The 27,822-nt window shown below is 44.4% G+C and overlaps 1 protein-coding gene across 1 annotated transcript in view; it reads right to left on the reverse strand.

The window, feature by feature from the left end:
* Window positions 1-27,822, reverse strand: part of CARD11 (caspase recruitment domain family member 11) — a 1,037,045-nt gene that overhangs the window by 210,950 nt on the left and 798,273 nt on the right. Inside the window, exon 18 of the mRNA XM_063430219.1 lies at window positions 23,775-23,871. Coding sequence (XP_063286289.1) covers window positions 23,775-23,871 — 97 coding nt within the window. The remainder of the gene's footprint in view (window positions 1-23,774; window positions 23,872-27,822) is intronic.

Here is a 27,822-nt window from a genome sequence, read left to right on the forward strand (position 1 = left end):
GCGGCGAAACAACATGCCAGTAAGGCGCTTGATTTGCGACAACCCGACACGTTGGAATTCAACACTCCTAATGTTCGACCGCCTGCTCTAACAAGAAAAAGCCGTTAATGAATATTTGTATGACCGGGGTGCTAGGACAGCCTCTGGGGAGCTGGGAATTTGTTTGCCACGTTACTGGACGCTCATGTGCAATGCCTGTAGGCTCATGCGTCCTTTTGAGGAGGTGACGAACCTAGTCAGTCGCACCGAAGGCACCATCAGCGACATCATACCATTTGTTTTCTTCCCTGAGCGTGCCCTGCGAAGAGTGCTGGATCAGGCCGTAGATGAGCGTGAAGAGGAAGAGTTGTGGTCACCATCACCACCAGAAATAGCCTTATCAGCATCGCTTGCTGGACCTGCGGCAACGCTGGAAGAGGATTGTGAGGAAGAGGAGTCAGAGGAGGAATGTGGGTTTGAGGAGGAGGAGGAAGACCAACCACAACAGGCATCCCAGGGTGCTCGTTGTCACCTATCTGGTACCCGTGGTGTTGTGCGTAGCTGGGGGAAAGAACATACCTTCATTGAGATCACTGAGGAGGAGGAACGGGAAATGAGTAGCTTGGCATCCAACCTTGTCCAAATTGGGTCTTTCATGCAGTTGTGCCTGTTGAGGGACCCTCGTATAAAAATGCTGAAGGAGAATGACCTGTACTGGGTGTCCACGCTACTAGACCCCCGGTATAAGTAGAAAGTGGCGGAAATGTTACCGAATTACAACAAGTCGGAAAGGATGCAGCATTTGCAAAATAAATTAAAAAGTATTCTTTACACAGCGTATAAGGGTGATGTCACAGCACAACAGGAATCTAACAGGGGAAGAGGTGAAAGTCATCCTCCTCCTCCCACGACCACACCGGCAAGGACAGGACGCTTTAAAGACGTGTTGTTGATGGAGGACATGCAGAGCTTTTTAAGTCCTACGCATCGCCACAGCCCTTCGGGATCCACCCTCAGAGAACGACTCGACTGACAGGTAGCAGACTACCTCGCCTTAACTGCAGATATCGACACTCTGAGGAGCGATGAACCCCTTGACTACTGGGTGTGCAGGCTTGACCTGTGGCCTGAGCTATCCCAATTTGCGATAGAACTTCTGGCCTGCCCCGCTTCAAGTGTCCTGTCAGACAGGACCTTCAGTGCAGCAGGAGGTATTGTCACTGAGAAGAGAAGTCGCCTAGGTCAAAAAAGTTTAGATTACCTCACCTTTATTAAGATGAATGAGGGATGGATCCGAAGTGACTGACACTGGGACACATTCGACTAAAAAAGGCCTGATGAGATGAGATGCCTTGGGCTAAAAATGGTCCACACGCTGCTGTATTTTAGCTCTGAATGCCGGATGACTTGCGTGACTTATCCGCCACCAACTACGGTTCAAGCCGCAATGTTTTAGGGCACTTTCTGCCTGGTAAACAAACATCAATTTTTATGGCCGCTGCTACAGCAGCGGCTGCAACAATACCTAATTTTTCAGGCATGTGTACATGCTTAATTTTTCGGCCCTCTGGTGCTGCACTGTGGCTTCAAAAACCAAACCAAAAAAAAGGCACATAACAGGGATTAAACTGATAGGAATAGTACTACTTAACACACCACTCCTATCTGGTGGCACATTAGATTGCACGCGCAGTGCCCCAAATTTGAAGTAGGAGGACCGACCAAGCATCTTTTTCCATCTCCCGGTTCCTAAAATCAATGCCATATACACGTCTCCTGATAGGGCGCCAGCTCGTTATTCTCTTGGGCAGGAGCTCGTTATTCTCTTTTTCACTTCACTAGGGACACTTTACTGCACTATGGGCAGTTAGACCCACTCTTTGTCTTGCACACTGTTATTCCTAGCCAGCATCTGTGATGGGAAATCAGGTTGTTATCTAAACGTTTAGATTGAGCTTTAGCTTAGAACACCCTTGAAGGTGTTTAAGGAGATTAGGGCTAGTTTAGAGGATTCTTCTTAGACCTCTCTGAGTCTTTATAGCCCTTCTATAAAGACTCAGAGAGGTTTCTGGAATTTCTGGAAACTAGCTAAGAGAATGGGTGGCTGTGTGTCTGTGATACATTTAACTTTATATCACCTTATTGACACTTTATCACTCCGGTCTCCATACTCTCTGCCTATACCCATCTATTTAGAGGGAATTTCCTTGCCCCTGCCAATATTATATAATAGGTAATAGTATTACCATTATTACACAATTAGGTCTCTGAGGACAGGTGTCAATCCATATCTGCCAAGTGACCCTATGTAGGGGGAACAGTCCCTATTCTGCTCTGTGTCAGTGTGTATCAGGGGCTCTGAGGACAGGTGTCAATCCATATCTGCCAAGTGACCCTATGTAGGAGGAACAGTCCCTATTCTGCTCTGTGTCAGTGTGTATCAGGGATCCTTAGGACAGGTGTCAATCCATATCTGCCAAGTGACCCTATGTACGGGGAACAGTCTCTATTCTGCTCTGTGTCAGTGTGTATCATGGTCTCTGAGGACAGGTGTCAATCCATATCTGCCAAGTGACCCTATGTAGAGGGGAACAGTCTCTATTCTGCTCTGTGTCAGTGTGTATCATGGTCTCTGAGGACAGGTGTCAATCCATATCTGCCAAGTGACCCTATGTAGGGGGAACAGTCTCTATTCTGCTCTGTGTCAGTGTGTATCAGGGATCCTTAGGATAGGTGTCAATCCATATCTGCCAAGTGACCCTATGTAGGAGGAACAGTCCCTATTCTGCTAAGTGTCAGTGTGTATCAGGGATCCTTAGGATAGGTGTCAATCCATATCTGCCAAGTGACCCTATGTAGGGGGAACAGTCCCTATTCTGCTCTGTGTCAGTGTGTATCAGTGATCCTTAGGATATGTGTCAATCCATATCTGCCAAGTGACCCTATGTAGGAGGAACAGTCCCTATTCTGCTCTGTGTCAGTGTCTGGGGGGGGAGTATCTGCAGTAATACAGAGTGTCTGGAGGGAGTATATGCAGTAACACAGGGTGTCTGGAGGGAGTATCTGCAGTAACACAGAGTGTCTGGGGGGAGTATCTGCAGTAACACAGAGTGTCTGGAGGGAGTATCTGCAGTAACACAGAGTGTCTGGAGGGAGTATATGCAGTAACACAGGGTGTCTGGAGGGAGTATCTGCAGTAACACAGAGTGTCTGGGGGGAGTATCTGCAGTAATACAGAGTGTCTGGAGGGAGTATCTGCAGTAACACAGGGTGTCTGGAGGGAGTATCTGCAGTAACACAGGGTGTATGGTGGGAGTATCTGCAGTAACACAGAGTGTCTGGGGGAGTATCTGCAGTAATACAGAGTGTCTGGAGGGAGTATCTGCAGTAACACAGGGTGTCTGGTGGGAGTATCTGCAGTAACACAGAGTGTTTGGAGGGAGTATCTGCAGTAACACAGAGTGTCTGGAAGGAGTATCTGCAGTGACACAGAGTGTCTAAAGGGAGTATCTGCAGTAACACAGGGTGTCTGGAGGGAGTATCTGCAGTAACACAGAGTGTCTGGGGGGAGTATCTGCAGTAATACAGAGTGTCTGGAGGGAGTATCTGCAGTAACACAGGGTGTCTGGAGGGAGTATCTGCAGTAACACAGGGTGTCTGGTGGGAGTATCTGCAGTAACACAGGGTGTCTGGAGGGAGTATCTGCAGTAACACAGAGTGTCTGGGGGAGTATCTGCAGTAACACAGAGTGTCTGGAGGGAGTATCTACAGTAACACAGAGTGTCTGGAGGGAGTATCTGCAGTAACATAATGTCTGGAGGGAGTATCTACAGTAACACAGAGTGTCTGGAGGGAGTATCTGCAGTAACAGAATGTCTGGGGGGAGTATCTGCAGTAACACATAGTGTCTGGAGGGAGTATCTGCAGTAACACAGAGTGTCTGGGGGCAGTATCTGCAGTAATACGGAGTGTCTGGGGGGAGTATCTGCTTGTAACATTTTTATGTACTGAAAAAATAAAAAAATAGAAAAAAATAGAAAAAAAAATAAAAAATGACTGCAGTTTCAGAATGAATCTTCAATGGATGCTGCCCAGGAGGTGGGAGGGTCTGGAAGGGAGGGTCTGCTGCTGATTGGCTGGAATGTGTCTGCTGAATGTGAGGTACAGGGTCAAAGTTTACTCAATGATGACGAGTAGGGGGCGAACCGAACATCGCATATGTTCGCCCGCCGCCACAAACACGAACACGCTATGTTCGCCAGAAACTATTTGCCACCGAACCGTCCAGGACATCACTAATCAGGACTGCAAGAAATGCACCGCAGGCCGCAAATGTTTCTTTTTTTACATGTTCCAATATTTTGGGGGCTACCCCAAAAAAAAAAAAAAACAGGGTTGGCTACCTTTTCCTCCTCCACCGCTGCTTCCAACTACACCGCCACGGTCACCACCTCCTCTACCTATGGGTAACTTAGTATGAACAATAGCAGAGACTTGTGAAGGCTTTTTCTCCATGCATCAGGAGTTGAGCTCAGTTTGAACAATGAAAGAGAATACCCTGCACGCCAACCCTCTCTCAAATGGATAATTCTGGTGATCCTCCTGACAGCCATGCTTTAGATTTTGATTTATGTTTTATCAAAGCTAAAATCAAAGATTCCATCTAGTGCTATTTCATGACTCAGCTGTATTTTTAATTTTTATGTATTTTATGTTATTTTAAGTGATTTCACTATCCACATTTGTTTACAGGGCACTTGTCCTGCTCTTTCCCCCACTTTATTTCCTTTTGCAGCCCTCTAGCCCTTTCAAGGACTTTTTAGAGGCATTTTTGTGCCCAAAAGTTCGAGTCACCATTGACATTCAATGACGTTCGGGTTCGGGGTGAAGTTCGAGCCCGAACCAGGACTTTTTTTTCAAAGGTCGGCCGAACCCGCCGGACCCGAACATCCAGGTGTCCGCTCAACTCTATATTTGACGTTTCTATTTAATGAAGTGCACTCCCCAAATTAAATTTTTAGCACCAAAAAAATTTGAATTAGTCAAACTGCTATGTTACAGCAGTATTTAAAAATGCCCACTGAGCTACCAGAACAGGATTAAAATAATGTGCATGGCCCACCTAACAAACAGACTGATTGCTTATTTCTCTGTGGCACTGGGCTCAAGGTAGGGTACACAAATGAAGTATAGCACCCACAAAAATAATCGCTGTAGTTTGCAGACTCAACACCAGAATGCTTTCCTAATCTGTCTCTCACAGCTACAGCATCCTCTCCCTACACTAATAAGCACTACGTGACTCCAGCTTATATAGAGGCTGGGCCACATGCTGCACTGGCCAATCACAGCCATGCCATTAGTAGGCATGGCTGTGATGGCTTCTAAGGGCACACAAGTCAAATGCTTGTTGATTGGCTGACATGCAGCTTTTCAAAACACACCATTAAATTGCCGAACACCGAACTCGAACCCGAACTGTTACTGAAATGTCCGGGTTCTGGTTCGGGGTCAAAAAATTGTAATGTTCGGTACGAACCCGAACTTTACAGTTCGGGTTCGCTCAACTCTAGCCATGATGTCATGTGTGTTCATGTCATTAACTAATTTCCTTACCATCCAGTAACTACATTTTTCTAAGCAGGTTCCAAGCTTGTTTAGTTGCTATTGGCAAATTACTGATGAGTCAGTAAGAAATGTAGTGAGGGATGAAATTATAAAAATATAATTGACAGAATAAGATAATGGAAATAAGATGCATAACGTTGATGAATTGTAAATAATGTGTTGTCCTCGACAAAGTGATGTCACATTGTTATACATTTGTATGCTTAACACTCCTTGAATCATTAATAGATAAATCTAAGACGAGTTCCTTATTCGTGACAGGTGAAAGATGTCCAAAAAGGACGTGGCGTGTTTCTTGATCGTACTGCTCCTGTGCCTATTGACCGATCCGATCGCAGACACCAGGGTTCATCTTGACAGAGAAGAGGATCCTGACTCAACGCAAGTTTGTCAGCTTGGACCCCAAGATTTCCTTCGAGAAAGTGTAATACATTTCATTGATGCAGCTTCCTGGGTTACAAGACTGGTATCAGATGCAACTCCAAAGAGCACAGGACCATGTGCGAAACATCTTGGAGCAAGCTCGGAAACCTTTTGTATCCAGTACTATTTCGATGAGCAACCGACCCAAAAGGCATTGGTTTGTACCGCTGTTGGTTCAGTTGTTGCAACTGGAATTACTGCAGCTAACTATTTCAGTTCAAAAACAGCACATTAATGATATTCACCAGGCAATAAAACAGCAAATAACACTTTGCCAAGATGTGTTATCCATTGTGGAAGACACAGTTGTTACAACCAACTTGCATTCAGAGTTAATTTTCAAGTCCACTGAGTTTTACCAAAGTCACGACTTATTTAAGAGTGAACTTCTATTTCTGCATGACCCAATATTGTTCCACACACTTGCTTACCTTGACGAAGTGAAAACCAGAATGATTGAATTGGCAGAAACATAGAAACATAGAATGTGACGGCAGATAAGAACCATTGTGCCCATCACGTCTGCCCAATTTTCTGAATACTTTCATTAGTCCCTGTCCTGCTTCTTATAGTTACGTTAGCCTTATGCCTATCCCACGCATGCTTAAACTCCTTCACTGTGTTAAACTCTATCACTACAGCTGGAAGGCTATTCCATGCATCCACTACCCTCTAAGTAAAGTAATACTTCCTGATATTATACCCTGCCCTTTACCCTCACTTACCAACAGTGTGCACTTTGGATGCCCGCTCCATCTGCAGTAATTTAAAATCAACAGCCATACACGACTTTTTCATCTTAAACTCACACTATTGGCACTTACAGAGACCTGGCTATCCCTCTCTGAGCGCTACTCCTGCCTCTTTATGTTTTGGTGAGCTACAATTCTCTCACACTTCCAGGCTCAACTGTAAAGGAGGTGGTGTAGGCATCCTTCTCTCCCCTCAATGTACCTTTCAACCAATCATAACTCCCCCTGCCCTATCCTTTTCTTCTTTTGAAGTTCACACTATCAGCTTATTTAAACCAACTCCTTTAAGAATAGCTATCATTTACTCCCCCCCCCTCCCCCCCCCCCCCCCTGTCATCCTAGGCTATTTATTGAGCACTTTCCTTCCTGGCTTCCCCACTTTCTCTCATCTCACACTCCTTCCCTTTATACTTGGGGATTTCAATATACCAATCAACAATCCCAACTGCACTGATGCCTCTCGTCTGCTCTCTGTAACCTCCTCCTTTGGCCTTATGCTATCGTTCAATTTAGCAACCCATACAGCTTGGAAACACTCTCGCCTTCACCAGGGCCAGATTAAGAGCCCAGTGGGCCTGGAGCTGACAATTATGATGGGCCTAATTACAGAATCTTATCGACCAAAAACACTAAAACAATCATACCTCCCAAGCATCATTTATCTGATGGAAATGGTGTTGGAGGGAAAGGATGCAGCTATACAAAAACACATACTCTATGCTAATCTCTCTCTAATTTATGCTTTCATCTTTCAAGTAAATCCATACCCCCTAATAGCAGTGTCCAGTGAAGCAGGAAGTCAATGGTCAAGGTAAAAGGGTGTGCCACTGACGTGAATCACATGACCAGACCTGCCAAAAGGGGTGTACATGCCCAAAAAGGGGGCATGTTTGTCCAAAGAATTGGAAGGCCAGCCTGGCATGAATGCATGTCAGGCTGCCTGCCAATCATGCAGGCTGTCCAACTAAGGGCATACTATGCAGGCAGCACCCTGAGCTTGAAATAAATGCATCAAATGATGCGCCTACTCGGGAGGCAAGAGGGGGCTAGATGTTTTTTACATAATAGGGTCAGAAATACATGATTGTGTTCCTGACCCTATAGTGTTCCTTTAAGCAAGAGTATGTGAAGAGTAGTTAGGATTGCCACCTTTCTTGGAAAAAAAATACCAGCCTTAATCATTTGTATAATCAATTAGTTATGCATGACATCACAAGGAGTGATATAAGAACATTCTGTAAAATCACCAACAAACTACTCACAGTTTGATTCGGCTGAATAGATGAATTGCTTCCAATGTCTCCCTGTCTCCCAGTGTCTCAGTCTCGCAAGTCACCCAGTGTCTCAGTGTCCCTATGTATCACAGTGTCAGTGTCCCCATGTCGCCCAGTGTCCCCATGTCTTAGTGTGTCTCCGTGTCACTAGGATACTAGGGGACACAGTGAAACATGGGGGCACTGGGAGACATGAGGGCACTGAGAGACATGGGGTACTTGTGTATACAGACATAGGGACACTGGGAGACATGGGGACACAGACACTGGGAGACATGGGGACACTAAGACACTAGGGACATTGAGAGACATGGGAGACTAGGGGACATTGGGAGACATGGGGACACTGAGACACTAGGGACACTTGTGGACATAGACATGGGGACACAGAGACATGGGGACACACACTGGGAGACTTGGGGACACTGAGGACACTGGCTGGGAGACATGGGGACTCTGAGTCAGTAGGGACACTGGGAGACTAGGGGAAACTGGGAGCCATGTGGACACTGAGCCACTAAGGACACTGGCTGGGGGACATGGGGACACAGTGCCCAATGTCCCTATGTGTCTCAGCGTCTCCATGTGTCTCAGCGTCCCCATGTGTCTCAGCGTCCCCTAGTGTCTCAGTGTCCCCATGTTTTCCAGTGTCCACAAGTATATCACTGTCCCCAGGTCTCCCAGTGTCCTCTAGTGTCTGTTTCCCCTTGTGTCTCAGTGTCCCCATGTCTCCCAGCTGCCTTCCCCCCCCCCCATTCCTCACTTACCAAAGCTGCTGTCTTGACTCTCTGTGCTGTTTAGCTGCTCCCCTACGGATCAGTGAGTAGTAGAGAGAGGCAGGGATATGCTGTAACTTCCTATCTCCCTGCCTCTGTCCACACACAGTGACCGGTGCTGGTATTGCAGAGTAGGTCCGTTTATACTGAGAAAAATACCTGCATTTGTATTGCCGGTATTACTGCAATACCTGCACAGCCAGGCAGCCTCACATACAGGCTGTGCCAGTAAAATACCAGTCAGGTGGCAAACCTAAGAGTAGTGTGTAAAAAATAAAAAAAAATGTTTTTTTAAATGGACCTATTCCATGGGCCTGGACCTGGAGCTGCAGCTCCATCAGCCCCTATGTTAATCCGGCCCTGGCCTTCACCAATCTCTGTACCACCTCTAATCTCTCCAGTATTCCTTTTCCTCGATCTGACCACCATCTGCCGACTTTTGACATTGGCATACCTAAGACCCAATTGACACTACCGTCTGAACATCAATCTCACAGAAACCTCCAATGTCTTGACCTAGAGCATTTCTCCACTAATCTCCAAACTCTCCTTTTACCTATCTCAAACCTCACCTGTCCTAGCTCTGCAACCTCTTTCTACAATTCCACCCTCTCCTCTCAACTTGACATCATGGCACCTCCTATATTTAAACGCCGCAAGTGCCCCCAAAAACAACCTTGGCACAGCAAGCCGACTCGATATCATCAAATATGCTCCAAAACTATGAACGCTGTTGGAGAAAGTCTCACTGTGTGTCTGACTTTCTCCACTATAAAGTTATGCTGCGCTCTTACAGCTTGGCTCTCTCCTCTGCAAAAGTAAATTACTTCAATACCCTCTCCCGCGAACCCAAACGACTATTTCACACATTTAACGCTCTTCTTTGCCCTATTGTTCCTCCTCCACCTACTAACTTGACTGCCTCAGACTTTGCAACTCACTTCACTGACAAGATCTCTAAAATCAAGGTAGAGATCTCTCATCATTCTTCTTCCCCTTGCACTACTTCCACTAACCTCATTCCCTCTGCTGTTCTATGTTCTTTCGCACCTGCTGCAGTAGAAGAGGTTTCTGCTCTGCTCCAGTCCTCCCGCCCCACCACCTGCTCCCTAGATCCAATTCCCTCGCATCTCATCTGTACTCTGTCTTCTTCTCTTTCTCTACCTCTCTCTAAAATTCTCAATCTTTCTCTCTCTCCTCTGGCATTTTTCCATTGCCCTTCAAACATGCAGCTGTAACCCCAATTCTAAAGAAGCACAACCTTGACCCTAACTCCCCGTCCAATTATTGTCATATCTCGCTATTGCCATTTGCATCCAAGATCCTTGAACGAGTTGTGTATGCGAGATTGACAGACTTCCTTGAGTCTAGTTCTTTGCTAGACCCGCTTCAGTCTGGTTTCCATGCTAAGCACTCTGTAGAAACGGCACTGACCAAAGTATCCAATGATCTACTCGCTGCAAAATCTCATGGTCACTACTCTTTCCTAATTCTTATAAAATATTAGAAGTACTCTCTCCTTGTCATATGATGACTCTGTTTCATAGAATATAATAATCTGATAATAAAATTACGAATAATAAAAAAAAAAAAATTGATAAAGCCGCAGAAGCGGAGAAACGTGTTTGGAATTGGACACCCTATCATCCTCATCCAGGACCTTTACACAGCAGCACATCAGTCTGCATAGAAATCCTGAAAACATCAATCATCTTCAAAACTACTCGGACACCTAGAATTCCTATCAGGTCTAAGTCATAGGATTTTTTGCAACAGATTAACCATGTACTAGATACATTTGTAAATATGTACTCCTTCGGTATTTCAAAACTGGCAAAACTGCAAGCACTAGTTTAATTTCATCTTAGTATATATTTTGTATTATAGCTTTTCTAATAAAGTATTGTATTTTTAACTATACTGGATCAGTATCTTTATAGTTATATGGTTACATACTTTTAAACATTATTAAGTGCTTTTACAAATCTGCATATTGGTGAAAAAATGTGCAGAATAGCTGTGAATGCTGGTGCTCCTCCCACCTCTCCCAGCATTCTTTCAGTGTTTCTTTCTCTGGCTCTGCTTCTTCTCCCCAACTAAGTTCAGTCCTTTGTCCCCTACTATTTTCCATCTATACTGCCTCCCTTAGTAAACTCATTAGCTCCTTTGGCTTCCAATAACATTTCTATGCGCATGACATGCAAATGTATCTGTCCTCTCCTGATCTCTCCCCGTCCCTCTTGACTAGTGTCTCAGACTGCTTCTCTGCTATTTCTAACTGGATGGCTGCCCACTTCCTTAAACTCAAGTTGACCAAAACTGATATTCTGGTCTTTCCTCCCTTGCTACTTCTGTGTCTGTCCCCCTCAAAGTCGACAGTGATCAGCTTCACCACGCAGGCTCTCTGCCTAGGTGCTCTCTTTGACTCCGACCTCTCACTCACGCCTCATGTTCAGTCTATCACCAAATCCTGCCACTTCCATCTAAAAAACATTGCTCGCATCCAACCCTACTTAATGCCAGATGCAACTAAGGTGTTGGTCCATTCCACTGTCTTTTCTCGCCTTTACTACCGTAATCCACTTCTCAGTGGTCTTACGTGCTTCCAACTTGCGCCGTTACAGTCCATAATGAATGCGGCAACAAGGCTCATCTTCCGGTCTGCCCACACCGCTCACGCCTCACCCTTCTGTCAGTCACTACATTGGCTTCCTGTAAGATATAGGGCAAATTCTGGTTCTAGCTTTCTGTGAAGAATTGCCCTTCGCCACTTGTTCTTGGAGAGGACTAATAGCTAGCCTTTTGCCTTGTGACTATGGCCCCTGGGAGGTATTGCCATTTAAAAACCTCTATTTATTGCTATTGTATTTTGGAGACTGTTTCTGGCACTTTAAATTGTACTGGTACAGTTCTGCACTTTTGAAATGGCACTTCGGAACTTCGACGCTTTGGCGGGAGTCGAACGGCCTTCGACAATACGAACACCACATTAACATTGCATATTTTCATGAACGGCCCCTGTTCGTGCATTCGAACGGTATTTGAACTGTGGTGAATGGACCGGCCGCACAGCCAAAATCTGTGGAACTGTTTTGGGCAGGAAAGCCATGCTGGCGGTCGGTCAAATGAGACTTCCAGCTATCTCCCAAACCACTGGACCAACTCGTATGATTTTTTAATATGTTTGTTCCCTAATTATGCTCATTCGAAAAATGTAAGTTTTATAGGATTTGAATGTATAATTTTGAAGTTATAAAAATTGAGTAAAAAGTATATTTTTTGCTTGGAGATAATTGAGTTGATACAACAACTAACTTAATTATCTCCCAAGCAGAGGGGAGGAATGTACAGTAATGAATGGGAGTTTTTTACTGTGTAACTGTAAATGATTGGTTGTTGAGTTTGTGTTTTTAGTGCCCAACAAGGTCCACATGGGTGGTAACCTTGTGGGAAAACTTGTATAAAAGAAGCAATAAAGCCTCAGTTCAGTCTGTTCTGTTCTAATCTGCTTAACCCTCAATACGTAGCCTTGTATCGTTATTGTAGGGAACTGCTACATTCACACTGGGGATTGCCATACTTTGTATACTCCCCTGAGCTCTAATCACTTAGCTCTTTTAAGAGCTGTTCCTGATACGCTCTCTTGGAGGAGAGGTCTTTCCCACACGGTCCTGGAGGACAGAGGCTGATCCAGGGTGTAAGGAAGATGGCGAGACTCCAGTTAAGCTACGGCGGTTGTGGAGTCTGCGGTGTTTGTGGTGTTCGGTGCGTTGCTTATGGTCCTCGGCATCAGCTAGGAAGCGTCCATCAACGGAGGTGGCCAGTCGGGGTGCCAGGGGATCCATTACACTTCCAAATTTCTACATAATGCTGCTCCCACCTATCTATCCTCCCTAATACGCAAGTATGTCCCGTCTTGGCCCTTGCGATCTGCTGAAGACTTACGTCTATCTTCTGTCCATACTCCCACCTCTGATGCTCGCATTCAAGACTTCTCGAGGGCTGCACTGTTCCTGTGGAACTCACTTCCCTCCTCCGTTAGATGCTCACCCAGTCTCCACTCCTTCAAAAATCATTAAAAACCCACTTCTTCATAAAAGCGTATCAATTAAACTGTTAGTAGCTGCCAACTGATTCCTCTCTTGCAACTGTCATTAGTCTAATACTATCCTTACCTTTAGTGTCACTTTACCCCACTCCCTCTAGCATGTAAGCTCATTGAGCAGGGATCTCAACCCCTCTGTTCCTGTGTGTCCAACTTGTCTGGTTACAACTACATGTCTGTTCGTCCACCCACAGTAAAGCACTGCAGAATTTGTTGGCACTATATGAATAACAACATAATAATAATAATAATAATAATAATAATAATAATAATAATTCACAAGGGGGTTTATGTCAGTGTATTTCACTGGCAGACATTTTGTGTTAAAATAGAAATTAAAAATGTACACCGTAAGTCACCACTTAGCAGACGTGACTCCATTTTGTAACAAAAATGCAAAGACAGACACATTTCTATTTCTCTGTAACTCTATTCATTCAAGCCCTGTGCAAAGGAATGTGGCTAGCGTAAACATTGACCAAAGATAAGGCTCTCTTACAAAACCTTATGTCTGCAAGAAGGGGGGCTGAAACTGCCCAGAAACACATATATATATATTTTAGATACAAATAAATATATATATATATATATATATATATATATATACACATACACACACACACATATACATACACACACATATACATATATCTACATATAGACTAACTATAACTATATTTAATAATATATAAATAGTACCTACGTTAATAATATTGAATATTCATGGATAGAACCCCAATGAAGAAATGCAATTATTAAACTAATATTATCTGAATGCGTGTATAAGACATGTATATATCACATGTTGTCACATTATTAAGTACAACATCGTTTCACACAAAAACCAGACACATGAGACTGTAAGACTGCAGAAAAATAACCAAAATCCTTTGAAGAAAGACATCTTTGATGGACGGTTATCCATAAAGAGAGGGGGCAATGACATCAAATGCATTACGAAATTCAGTTAACCTTTTATACAAAGTGGTAGTTGGACTTCCTGCCGAGAATTTCTTGTGGTGTTACTACGTCATGTATTGACCAAAGTCTAGATGATAACCTGTAGAAATGATACACCCACCGACTCTATTCACCACTTTAAATAAGTGACGTAAAGAAAGTTTAGGGAAGCTGGTACTTTAAAAATTGAGGATATCCGAAGAGAGCTTAAGTCGGAGATCTGGAGCTAAAGCTGGACACACCTAACTTTCTCTATCTTTTGAAACTTATTCTGGAACTCTAAAAAAAATAAAAATCCAACACTCCAACTAAAACTTTGAAATTCTTAAAAATCAAAACTTTGACAATGTTCCTATTTCCACAATTCTCTATAATCATACTTACATTAACCATATATGTAATATATCTCCAAGTCTAAAAGAAATTCTACCAAGAAAGCTGATAAATATGCTAGTTTTATTTAATTTAATTTAAATTAATAATTTTTTACTAAATACAGAAATATACCTGGATAAAAACTGGTCAGATTTAAATTCTTATGAAATCATAATTAGCTAAGGGAATATAGTGTTCCAAGTTTCTTACTGCAGAAGGAATAAATAAACAATATATTTACTGGCAATTTGCCAAGTTTAGCCTATCAAGCTATTATCCAGAGATATTGACTTATCTGAAATTAGGGATAGTTAAAATTATCAGGAAAATCAGGAAGTTAATTATCTGCAATGTAAACTCTGCTAGAATTATTCTTATTGGTTATTGGTGTAGAAGGAATGGCTAAAACTGACCTGGTATGAGAAATATTGTATTTGTAAATTGCAATATTAAAGGCATTTTTCCGGTAAGAATTGTAGACAGCAGTGAGTGAGTTAACTCAGTGTGAATCAAACTAAAAAAGTTTTATGGCTATTAGCTGTTGAAAGGCTGTGAAAAGTTCTGTGTTAAGAAATGCTCAGCTGATTTCAAAGTGAAGTGTCCTGTCGTAAATCTGTGAAAAATTGCATCTATGTGGATATGTTTCTATTGAGCTATCTGTAATTGTCTCATAACTGTTGCCATATTGTATACATATGTTACATAATTATTAGGAGGTGGTCACGGGCAGAGCGGAGAGACCGATAAGGGACATACCTATGGATCTGTGAGGAGATATAAGAGGGGCTAGAGTTGTTCAGTGCTTTATAGGTGTGAATTAGTACCTTGAATTGACTCCTATAGCATACAGGAAGCCAATGTAAGGACTGATAGAGGGGTGAGGTGTGAGAGAAACGACTAGAGAGGAAAATCAGTCTGGCAGCAGCGTTCATTACGGACTGTAGCGGTGCAGTACGGCTTTTGGGAAGACCAATCAGGAGAGGGTCACAATAATCCATGCAGGAAATTACTAGAGCATGGACAAGCTCCTTGGTAGTATCTGGCGCAAGAAAGGGGCGGATGTGGGCTATGTTTTTAAGATGGAATCTACAGGATTTGGCAACATGCTGGATGTGAGGCTCAAAGGGGAGGCCAGAATCAAGTATGACGCCAAGACAGCGCACTTGCAAGGATGGACTGATGTGGGAAGCACAAACTTGAAGGAAGAGCGAAAGAGGAGGATCAGTATTAGGAGGAGGAAAGACAAGGAGCTCAGTTTTAGAGAGATTGAGTTTCAGAAAGCGGGAGGACATCCAGTCAGAGATGGAAGAAAGGCAAGCAGTGACACGTTGCAGGACGGCAGGGGAGAGGTCCGGGGAGGAGAGATATAACTGGGTGTCATCAGCGTACCTGTCATCAGGTGGTAGCGGAATCCAAAAGAGGTAATACGTTTGCCAAGAGAGGCAGTATAAAGAGAAAATAGAAGGGGACCAAGGACAGAGCCTTGGGGGACTCCAACCGAGACAGGACGAGGGGAGGAGCTATCATTAGAAAAAGAGACACTGAATGAGCGTTGGGAGAGATAAGAGGAAAACCACGAGAGGACAGAGTCACAGAAACCAAGCGATTGAAGAGTTTGAAGAAGGAGAGAATGATCAACGGTGTCAAAGGCCGCTGAGAGGTCAAGACGAATTAGTATGGAGTAGTGCCCTTTGGATTTAGCTGTGATTAGGTCGTTAGTAACTTTGATAAGCGCAGTCTCAGAGCAGGAGGATATTGGAGCAGGGATATGGGACGATAGTTAGAGGGGGTGGACAGGTCGAGGGATGTTTTTTTTTAGTATAGGTACTACAGTGGCATGTTTAAGGTCAGCAGGGACAATGCCAGAAGAGAGAGAGCAGTTGAAGATGTGTGTTAAGGAAGGCACGAGACAAGTGGAGAGAGATCTAATAAGGTGAGATGGGACAGGATCAAGCAGGCAAGTGGTGGGGCGAGAGGAACAGAGAAAAGCAGCCAACTCTTGGTCAGTAGCTGGGGAGAATGTCTAAAGGGTAGGAAAGGCATGATCTATGTGTGGTTGAGGAACAGAGTGGCAAGGAGGGGAGAATTCTTTCCTTAGCTGTTCAATCTTATCAGTTAAGTAACATGCAAAGTTATCAGGAGTAAGGTTAGTTTGGGGGGTGGCCACAGCAGGGCGAAGAAGAGAATTAAAGGTGTCAAAGAGACGTCTGGGATTGCGGGAGCATGAACTAATGAGAGAGGAAAAGTAGGACTGTTTGGCAAGGGCAAGGGCTGCGCTTTATGAACACAATATGAATCTACAATGGAGAAAGTCTGACTGGGTGCAAGACTTCCTCCAGGAGCGTTCAGCACAATTTAAAAATTATATTTTTTATAATTAGTTTGTGATTAATGTGATAAATCTGTAAAAATATTGCATCTATGTGGATATGTTTCTATTGAGCTATCTGTAATTGTCTCATAACTGTTGCCATATTGTATACATATGTTATACCTAAATATTCACTGATTATTGTCACTCATGTTACATAATTATTATTATTATTATTATTATTATTATTATTATTAATAATTATGTCACAATAAATTATATTTTTATAATTAGTTTGTGATTAATGTGTGTAGCGGAGAGGTAGTATAATCCACAAGGTCTCCGCTGGTAGACAGGAAAAGCAGGTATTAATCCACATAGACAGGTTCAGCATACAATAATCCCGGTAGCGTGCAGTAATCCTTCCCTCCCAAGAACTAGAAGAAACATAGGCTGGGAGTCAACTGAGTTCTTTATTCACAGGTCACAGTATTTATGCGATTCCCCATGCAAGGGGTTTCCCTACTGACATTACAGGGGTTGTACAGTAGGGGACTACATGGGGAACTTAACAACCTGGACATTTCTCCCATAATGCACTGCTGCACGTGAGGGACACTCCCACTAGAATATACAGTTAAGTGGATTATCCCCTCGTGCAGCCGAACCAATATTTCACATAAAAATACATAACTTGTATATTATTCGGTAGATTTAAACGAATGGACGTTCGGTAGATAGCTGGGGTCTGAGCGCACAATTCGTGAAAGTGCCGCTCAGATCCCAGCTTAAATAACCGAACGCCGCACGAAATCCACATATTTTCTAAGTTCCCTTCAAACTACCGAATGACTCCATAGAAACACATTACCGAAGGACCGGGGCTGCCGAACGGCTTGGAAGTCCAGTGTTATTCGTGCCGCTGAGTAGCCGATTTTAGTTCCAGGCGCTCGACGACCAAACACCGCTGGGCTAACAAAGGATCCAAGATGGCCGACCGCCGCGTGGTCGGTAGCCCAACGACGGCCACCCTGAGTCCTATTAATTACCGATTGCAACAATGTTGCAATCCTTAATGGGAGCCACACAACCTCCTGTGTGTGGTCTCCATTCGGTAGTTTATTCGTTTCACGAATGGTTTTGAAATTCACCGTTCGTGAAACAATTGTATGTATGCTGGCGTTTTTTTATGCCGGCAGTATACGAACGCTATCGTTCCCCTGAACCAGATTACACATAATACATACGCTTGGTTCTCTTAAAGGGATATACACATGCAATAACCGGATATATACATAGGACAACATACAGTGGCTGTGTTTGCCACAATGCTCCCCCAGAACCAAGCCGGCATACACAGTCTGATCATAACGGATCGGCTTGGGGATGTCCGGAGGAGTACTCACGGATCATTTGTCAATGTCTGTTTGCATGGATAACCCGTCGGCGTTGCCGTTTTGTTTCCCAGGGCAGTAGTGGATGGTAAAGTCAAAAGGCTGCAGCGCCAAACTCCAGCGCAGCAGCCTGGCATTGTCTCCTGACACCCTGTTTAGCCAAACCAACGGGTTGTCATCCGTGAGTAAAGAGAATGCTTGTCCATATAAATATGGTTGTAACTTTTTGAGGGCCCACACCACAGCCAGGCACTCCTTTTCAATGGCGGCGTAGCTCACTTCCCGGGGTAAAAGTTTCCTGCTTAGATAAGCCACTGGGTGCTCGCCGCCATCCGCTCCAACTTGGCTCAGTACTGCTCCCAATCCAAACATAGAAGCATCTGTATGAACGAGAAATCGTTTAGTTGGATCAGGAGCAGAAAGTACAGGAGAGTTAACAAGTGCCGTTTTGAGCTGTTGAAATGCCTGATCGCACTCTGGGGCCCAGGTTACTATCTTGGGAAGATTCTTGCGGGTCAGATCAGTGAGGGGTTTGGCTAGGGCGCTGTAGTTGGGTACAAATTTTCGATAGTACCCTGCGGTACCTAGAAAGGCTAAAACCTGTGTCTTGGTGCGGGGGGTTGGCCACTTGGCGACAGCCTCTATCTTAGCTGGCTCGGGTTTCTGTTGGCCGCTTCCTACCCTGTGTCCTAAGTACTGGACCTCAGCCATCCCTATGTGGCATTTGCTGTGCTTGAGGGTCAATCCTGCTTCCCTAATGCGGTCTAGTACGGCTCCTATGTGGGTCAGATGTTCAGGCCAGGAGCAGCTAAAAATGGAAATATCATCTAAATGCGCACAAGAGTACTCCTGAAACCCATCCAGTAGCCGATCCACCATCCTCTGGAAGGTAGCCGGGGCATTTTTCATCCCGAATGGCATGACCTTAAACTGGTACAAGCCAAACGGAGTGACAAACGCCGACTTAGGGATGGCGTCCTCGGCTAGTGGAATTTGCCAGTACCCTTTGCACAGATCTATTGTGGTGAGGTACTGGCCTCTGGCCATTTTATCTAGGAGATCGTCTATCCGGGGCATCGGGTAAGCATCTGAGGTGGTTTTGTCGTTGAGCCTCCGGTAGTCTACGCAGAAACGGGTCGTTCCATCCCGTTTCGGCACTAGCACTACTGGGGAAGCCCAAGGGCTATCAGAGTGCTCTATCACACCTAGCTGTAGCATCTCTTCAATCTCCTTATACACACTCCCTTTTACGGATTCTGGGATATGGTAGGGAGGTTGGCAAAGGGGGGTTTGGTCTAAGGTCTCTACCTTGTGGGTGGCCAATGGGGTGTATCCGGGCAAGTTAGAGAAGGTGGCCCCTTTCTCCCTAATTAGGCTCTGGACTTGGTTCCGCTCTTGGGCGTTTATCTCTCCCAAATCTCCGTTCCGGCCCTCCTGGTCTAGGAGATCGGGGAGAGGTAAATTATCAAAATCCTCGTCCGCGGATGCGCAAATTGCAGTGACCTCTTCTGTCCGCTCTTGGTAGGGTTTGAGCATGTTCACGTGGAGCATGTGTTTGACCCCTGTGCCTGTTCTACCACCTTGTATGGGCCCTGCCAGGAGGCCTGCAGCTTGTCTTTGTGGACTGGTCGTAATATTAGTACCTTTTGCCCCACTTGAAAGCTGCGGTCTCTGGCTCCCTTATCGTACCATCGTCGCTGTCGCTGTTGGGCCGCCTGGAGGTTGTCGCGTACAGTCTGAGTCAGAGCCTCCAAGCGTTCCCTAAACTCCAGCACATATAGTACGATAGGGGTACCATTAATGGTCCCTTCTCCCTCCCAATGTTCTCGGATTAAATCGAGGGGGCCCCTCACTCTCCTTCCGAACAGAAGCTCGAAAGGGGAGAATCCGGTGGATTCTTGGGGTACTTCCCTATATGCGAACATTAAGTGGGGAAGGAACCTTTCCCAGTCTTTCTGGGTATCCATGAACATCCAGATCATCTGTTTGAGAGTGCCGTTAAAACATTCACAGAGCCCATCGGACTGGGGGTGATATGCGGAGTTCAAAATTTGTTGTACCCCACATAGCTTCCAGAGCTGGTGCATTACTTCGGCGGTAAACTGAGTGCCCCTATCCAAAATAATCTCCCGGGGAAATCCCACATGGGAGAATATCCGCATCAGGGCATCCGCTAACGTTTCTGCGTGCACATTGGTCAGGGCCACTGCCTCAGGGTATCTGGTGGCGTAGTCTACTACTGTCAGAACGTATCTCTTGCCGGAGGGGCTAGGTTTTGCCAAGGGCCCTATTATATCGACCGCGACCCTGCTAAAGGGTTCTTCAATTATGGAAAGGGATCGCAACCGGGCCTTGTATCGGTCACCCCTCTTCCCTACCCTTTGGCAGGTATCACAGGTCTGGCAATATCGCCGTACATCCTGGGAGATACCTGGCCAAAAGAAGTTCTGGGTCAGCCTGTGTTTAGTATGGCTGATCCCTAAGTGTCCGGACAGGGGTATGTCATGCGCTATGCGCAGCAGTTCCAATCTATATTTTTGGGGCACAATTAATTGTTTACTGGGTATAGGGATTGCTCCGGCTATCACTTTCTCAGCTTGGCGGTATAGGAGTCCCTTATCCCATGTGTACCTTTCTCCCTTGAACCCTGCCTGATTTTTGTCTATCCGGTCCTTGTACAGTTGTAAGGAAAGATCTAGGGCCACTTCTGACCCAAATTCTAAGGGGGACGCCCAGGGGGTGACATTAGGCATGGGGGTACATTGCTTACCTGAGCCTCAGAGTGATAAGGTGGAGCTGTGGTGCGAGCCTGTTGTCGGGTTACAACCGGATAAGCTTCTTGTATAGTAGATTGGGGAACAAAAGCTGAAGTTAGCTCCCCCAGGCCGTTACCCAAAATAACGTCTGCGGGTAAATCCTGCATCAGGCCCACCTCCACATTTCCATTCCCCGCTCCCCAATTCAGGTGTATTTTGGCAGTGGGGATCTTGTAGATCGCTCCCCCTGCTACACATACTGCTACACACTCCCCCGTGAGGTGGCTTTTGGGTACCAGGTGGTTGCGGACCAGCGTTATAGTGGCTCCAGAGTCGCGCAACCCCTGCACCTTCCTCCCCTCCATCTGTACCTCTTGTCGGTGCCCCTGGTGGTTGTCAGAGGCAGCTTGTATCGGGTTCACCTCATGCAATGTACCCAGAGGTTCCTCGGTGGAAGCTAGGACCTCGGGTACCCGGTAGGGTTCTGTTTGGGCACAATGCACCGCTGCCTGGTGGTTGGGTGCTGGGGTATTCCAGCTGGGACGTGGTCGGTTGCGGGGGCAATCCCGCTGCATGTGTCCCTGTTGGTTGCAGGTGTGGCATTTTATCGGGGGTCGAGCTGGATACCTGGGGGTGTAGATATTATTGTTAACCCCCGGGCGTGCTGGTACTGCTGCGGTTACGGCTGGTACTGGTGTGGTAGGTCCATAGGTGTTTTTTGAGTGAGGGCGCTGCTCCCTTCTGACGTCTTGAAACTCGTCTGCCAGTTGTGCTGCGTGTTGTACGGTGCGTGGCTTCCAATCCCGCACCCAACTCTGCAAATGCGCGGATAGCCCCTCAAAGAACTGTTCCAGTACCATAAGTTGAAACAGTTCTTCTAGGGTGTTGACTTGGGTGGCTTCCAACCACCCCTTTGCTGCTCATTGTAAACGGTGTGCCCATTCCGTGTGAGTTTGCCTGGGAAGCTTCTTGAGGTCTCTGAATTTTAGCCGGTAGGCCTCTGAGGTAATTGCATACCTGGCTAGAATGGCCTGCTTTACCTTGGCATAGTCTGTGCTGTCCTCGTCCGGTACGGCACGATATGCCTCTGCAGCGCGACCAGATAGTCTCCCAGCCAGTAGGGGTACCCGATCCTCCACACTGATTTGGTGCAAATGGCATAGCCTTTCAAAGTCCTGCAGGTAGTCGTCTACCTCACCATCTGCTTCTGAATAGCTTTTGAAAGCTTTGTAGGGAATTTTTGCTTTCCCTGGCAGGATGTGAACAGGCGTTGTGGCTGCGACCTTCGAAGCATGATGTATTCCTGCACATCTGTATAAACCCTGTCAGCCCTCTGGTCAGCTAGGGCTGGTGGGAATAAAGCCATCCTGCTCCTGTATTCTTTTGCAAATTCTGTTTGCTCCTCCTCCCTTGGAGGTACTGCAGCAGCTGCGGCTCTGTCCCCTTCTATTAGTTCTGTTATTAATATAGCCTTTGTCTTGTTGCTGGCTATTGCTCCTCTTGCCTCTAGCAACTCTTTCAAAGTACTTCTCTTTAAAAGTGTATAATCCGTCTTCATTTACCGGCCGTTCGTGAGTTTCAACCGAATGAATAAACTCACTAACTGCTGCTTCCTTTCTTCTATTCGTTAGAAATCTGCCGAACGCTGCTTTGCTGGGTAGTTGAAATCCCACCGCTGCCACCAATTGTAGCGGAGAGGTAGTATAATCCACAAGGTCTCCGCTGGTAGACAGGAAAAGCAGGTATTAATCCACATAGACAGGTTCAGCATACAATAATCACGGTAGCGTGTAGTAATCCTTCCCTCCCAAGAACTAGACGAAACATAGGCTGGGAGTCAACTGAGTTCTTTATTCACAGGTCACAGTATTTATGCGATTCCCCATGCAAGGGGTTTCCCTACTGACATTACAGGGGTTGTACAGTAGGGGACTACATGGGGAACTTAACAACCTGGACATTTCTCCCATAATACACTGCTGCACGAGAGGGACACTCCCACTAGAATATACAGTTAAGTGGATTATCCCCTCGTGCAGCAGAACCAATATTTCACATAAAAATACATAACTTGTATATTATTCGGTAGATTTAAATGAATGGACGTTTGGCAGTTAGCTGGGGTCTGAGCGCACAATTCGTGAAAGTGCCGCTCAGATCTCAGCTTAAATAACCGAACGCCGCATGAAATACACATATTTTCTAAGTTCCCTTCAAACTACCGAATGACTCCATAGAAACACATTACCGAAGGACCGGGGCTGCCGAATGGCTTGGAAGTCCAGCGGTATTCGTGCCGCCGAGTAGCCGATTTTAGTTCCAGGCGCTCGACGACCAAACACCGCTGGGCTAACAAAGGATCCAAGATGGCCGACCGCCGCGTGGTCGGTAGCCGAACGACGGCCACCCTGAGTCCTCTTAATTACCGATTGCAAGAATGTTGCAATCCTTAATGGGAGCCACACAACCTCCTGTGTGTGGTCTCCATTCGGTAGTTTGTTCGTTTCACGAATGGTGTTAAAATTCACCGTTCGTGAAACAATTGTATGTATGCTGGCGGTTTTTATGCCGGCAGCATACGAACGCTATAGTTCCCCTGAACCAGATTACACATAATACATACGCTTGGTTCTCTTAAAGGGATATACACATGCAATAACCGGATATATACATAGGACAACATACAGTGGCTGTGTTTGCCACAATGTGTGAAATACAAATTCTCTAATAAAACATGCTCCAGAGTCTATAAGAGTTAAAATAGTGGGTAGCTCTTAGCTTTAAATCAATCAAGGGGAACAGTGCCAATATGTAACATTTTGATATTTAAAAAATGATTACATTCATTTTTGATAATTTTTATGAAATATTCTTTTATATCACCCCATAAATATCCTCAAAGCACTGCCTTTTTTAGATCACCTTCGATCTTGAAACTTGTATTTCAATTGTAATTGTAACATGATCTGATAATGCACATAACAATATCTGCAAATGAATTTATTGCAATGAGGACTGGCAAATTGACATAGCATGCTTACCCTTCTTGCTCGTAATGTACTAATCGAGCCATCGGTGTCATCTTTAATACCTCTCTGAATTAACTTCTGGAGCTTGACCAAAAATAGTTGTTGAGCCCTGATAAAATAATTAAAAAAAAAACAAGACCTTAAATATGTTATAAGAAAAGAAAAAGTGAATGACGCTTGCACAGTAAAGAAGAAACACAGTCCTGGAGTGGAAGAGGTGTTCCCCAACACTCTAAAGTCAAATTAAAAAAGTGACATGATTATATGTACAAATAACGGTAGTAGTGCAATAGTATGCATAAAGGAAAAGATTGTTTCACAAACAACATTATAGACACATAATACACAATGTCATTTTAAAATTAAATTACTTTTTTTTCAAATTATTACTTTTTTATTTTATTTTTTTATATATTACTTTTGCATAGATTTTATATTTTTATTATTTTTTTTTTTGGTTCTTCTTCACCCACCAATCTTACTCTATATGGGCTACATCTATACAGTCTACAGGGAGTGCAGAATTATTAGGCAAGTTGTATTTTTGAGGATTAATTTTATAATTGAACAACAACCATGTTCTCAATGTACCCCAAAAACTCATTAATATCAAAGCTGAATATTTTTGGAAGTAGTTTTTAGTTTGTTTTTAGTTTTAGCTATTTTAGGAGGATATCTGTGTGTGCAGGTGACTATTACTGTGCATGATTATTAGGCAACTTAACAAAAAACAAATATATACCCATTTCAATTATTTATTTTTACCAGTGAAACCAATATAACATCTCAACATTCACAAATATACATTTCTGACATTCAAAAACAAAACAAAAACAAATCAGTGACCAATATAGCCACCTTTCTTTGCAAGGACACTCAAAAGCCTGCCATCCATGGATTCTGTCAGTGTTTTGATCTGTTCACCATCAACATTGCGTGCAGCAGCAACCACAGCCTCCCAGACACTGTTCAGAGAGGTGTACTGTTTTCCCTCCTTGTAAATCTCACATTTGATGATGGACCACAGGTTCTCAATGGGGTTCAGATCAGGTGAACAAGGAGGCCATGTCATTAGATTTTCTTCTTTTATACCCTTTCTTGCCAGCCACGCTGTGGAGTACTTGGACGCGTGTGATGGAGCATTGTCCTGCATGAAAATCATGTTTTTCTTGAAGGATGCAGACTTCTTCCTGTACCACTGCTTGAAGAAGGTGTCTTCCAGAAACTGGCAGTAGGACTGGGAGTTGAGCTTGACTCCATCCTCAACCCGAAAAGGCCCCACAAGCTCATCTTTGATGATACCAGCCCAAACCAGTACTCCACCTCCACCTTGCTGGCGTCTGAGTCGGACTGGAGCTCTCTGCCCTTTACCAATCCAGCCACGGGCCCATCCATCTGGCCCATCAAGACTCACTCTCATTTCATCAGTCCATAAAACCTTAGAAAAATCAGTCTTGAGATATTTCTTGGCCCAGACTTGACGTTTCAGCTTGTGTGTCTTGTTCAGTGGTGGTCGTCTTTCAGCCTTTCTTACCTTGGCCATGTCTCTGAGTATTGCACACCTTGTGCTTTTGGGCACTCCAGTGATGTTGCAGCTCTGAAATATAGCCAAACTGGTGGCAAGTGGCATCTTGGCAGCTGCATGCTTGACTTTTCTCAGTTCATGGGCAGTTATTTTGCGCCTTGGTTTTTCCACACGCTTCTTGCGACCCTGTTGACTATTTTGAATGAAACGCTTGATTGTTCGATGATCACGCTTCAGAAGCTTTGCAATTTTAAGAGTGCTGCATCCCTCTGCAAGATATCTCACTATTTTTGACTTTTCTGAGCCTGTCAAGTCCTTCTTTTGACCCATTTTGCCAAAGGAAATGAAGTTGCCTAATAATTATGCACACCTGATATAGGGTGTTGATGTCGTCATTAGACCACACCCCTTCTCATTACAGAGATGCACATCACCTAATATGCTTAATTGGTAGTAGGCTTTCGAGCCTATACAGCTTGGAGTAAGACAACATGCATAAAGAGGATGATGTGGTCAAAATACTCATTTGCCTAATAATTCTGCACTCCCTGTAGATGTGATCATTACATATTATGTACTTATATGTTGTTTAATATATACATATATTTTCTCTCCCTTCTGTATGCATTATTGCATTATTGTTGCTATTTGCATAAATAATATTGTCTCTTTTCTTATTTTACCAATTATTGTCTATATGTATGTACTGTCCAAGATATGAAAGATGCCCACCTTTAATATGGAGCCCTTTTGCCTCATTTGGGCAAATGCACTAACAAATTAATTTTAAATTGACATTGTGTATTATGTGTCTATAATGTTGTTTGTGAAACAATCTTTTCCTTTATGCATAGTATTGCACTACTACCGTTATTTGTACATATAATCATGTCACTTTTTATAGCATAAGTCATTTTCCTTGTGTGCATGTTAAGAACTATGCAAGATGCCCACCCACAATATGGAGTCTCTAGCCTCAAATGGGCAAATGCACTGAACACAATTAAGTAAGCTTTTAGTACCTTTCTTAAATATGTTATATATGATTAAATATAAAGCTATTTCCTTAATTTTAACCTATTCAAAATGATTCTATCAAGCAAACAATTTGGGATTATTTTAACATTTAGTGACCTAATAATCTAAACTTTATTAAAGACAGGAGGCGAATATATGCTTATCTTTCTTTACTGTAACTACCAGCAGCAAATAAATAGTTAAAGGGACACTCCAGGCACCCAGACCACTTCTGCTCATTGGAGTGGTCTGGGTGCCAACTCCCACTACCCTTAACCCTGCAAGTGTAATTATTGCAGTTTTTCAAAAAAACTGCAATAATTACATTGCAGGGTTAACTCCACCTCTAGTGGCTGTCTACTAGACAGCCACTAGAGGTCACTTCCTGGTCCATAGCACAGGAAACCTGTGCTAGAGCGTCGCTGGACGTCCTCATGCTGTGTGAGGACCTCCAGCATCGCTCAAAACCCCATAGGAAAGCATTGAAATGATTTTTCAATGCTTTCCTATGGGGAGACGTAATGCGCATGTGCGGCATTTCCGTGCATGCGCATTAGGTCTCCTCGGCCGGTGGGCGAGATCAGTCTCGCCCACTGGCCGACACAATGGACAGGAGGAGCGTCGCGGAGGAGGAGACAGTGGCGAGGGACATCGCCGCTGCCTCAGGTAAGTGACTGAAGGGGTTTTCACCCCTTCAGTACCTGGGGATTGGTGGGTGGGAGGGAGAGGGACCCTCCAGGTCTAGGAAAACGGATCGTTTTCCTGGCACTGGAGTTTCCCTTTAACAATAAGTGTAAAAAAGTTTAACCAATCAGCATGCATCATAGTAATATAAACAGCCATCAGGCTCCTCCCAACTCCTCTTTCTTGATGTAGCTGAACAGCCGTAAAGTCAACCATGTAAACGTAGAACAGGAGAGCGATGCGTAGAGAACCATGTAAGCTCAAGTAGGAGGAAAACAGTGCTCAACCCGGGAGACATGAAACAGGGATGATGAAAGATCTTCACACTAGAAGGAAAGAGAAATATTGTGAAAGTATGGTCTCTTGGGCAAGAGAAAAACCAAAATTAAAATACAATGAAACTAATGTTTAAATTGAATGCAAGAAACACACATTTATAAATTAACTGACAAGGTGAAATAAAGAGGACAAGCCAAGATAACACTAGTCACCTAGTTAGAGATGGAGGCACTAAGAGATACTTACCTAGAAGGGTGGGTAAAAGAATTTCAGGGTGGGAAAATATTTGCCTCCTGTCTTTAATAAAATTTAGATTATTCGGTCACTAAATGTTAGAATAATCCCGGATTTTATGGCAAGACAGGAGGCTTCATATTTTCCGTTTTAACGCGTAGATAGGGTATTGCAGTTCAAAAAACTCTATTTGTGCATATTGCATTTTAAAGCACTGTTTCTGCCCCTTTAAATATTATTGGAAAGGATTTGCACTTTTGAAATGGCACTTCAGAAACAGTCGAAGTGCCGAAGTAGTCGACACATGTGGTGGCAGCCATC

This window comes from Pelobates fuscus, chromosome 8 (assembly GCF_036172605.1).
Source record: "Pelobates fuscus isolate aPelFus1 chromosome 8, aPelFus1.pri, whole genome shotgun sequence".
Lineage (NCBI taxonomy): Eukaryota > Metazoa > Chordata > Amphibia > Anura > Pelobatidae > Pelobates > Pelobates fuscus.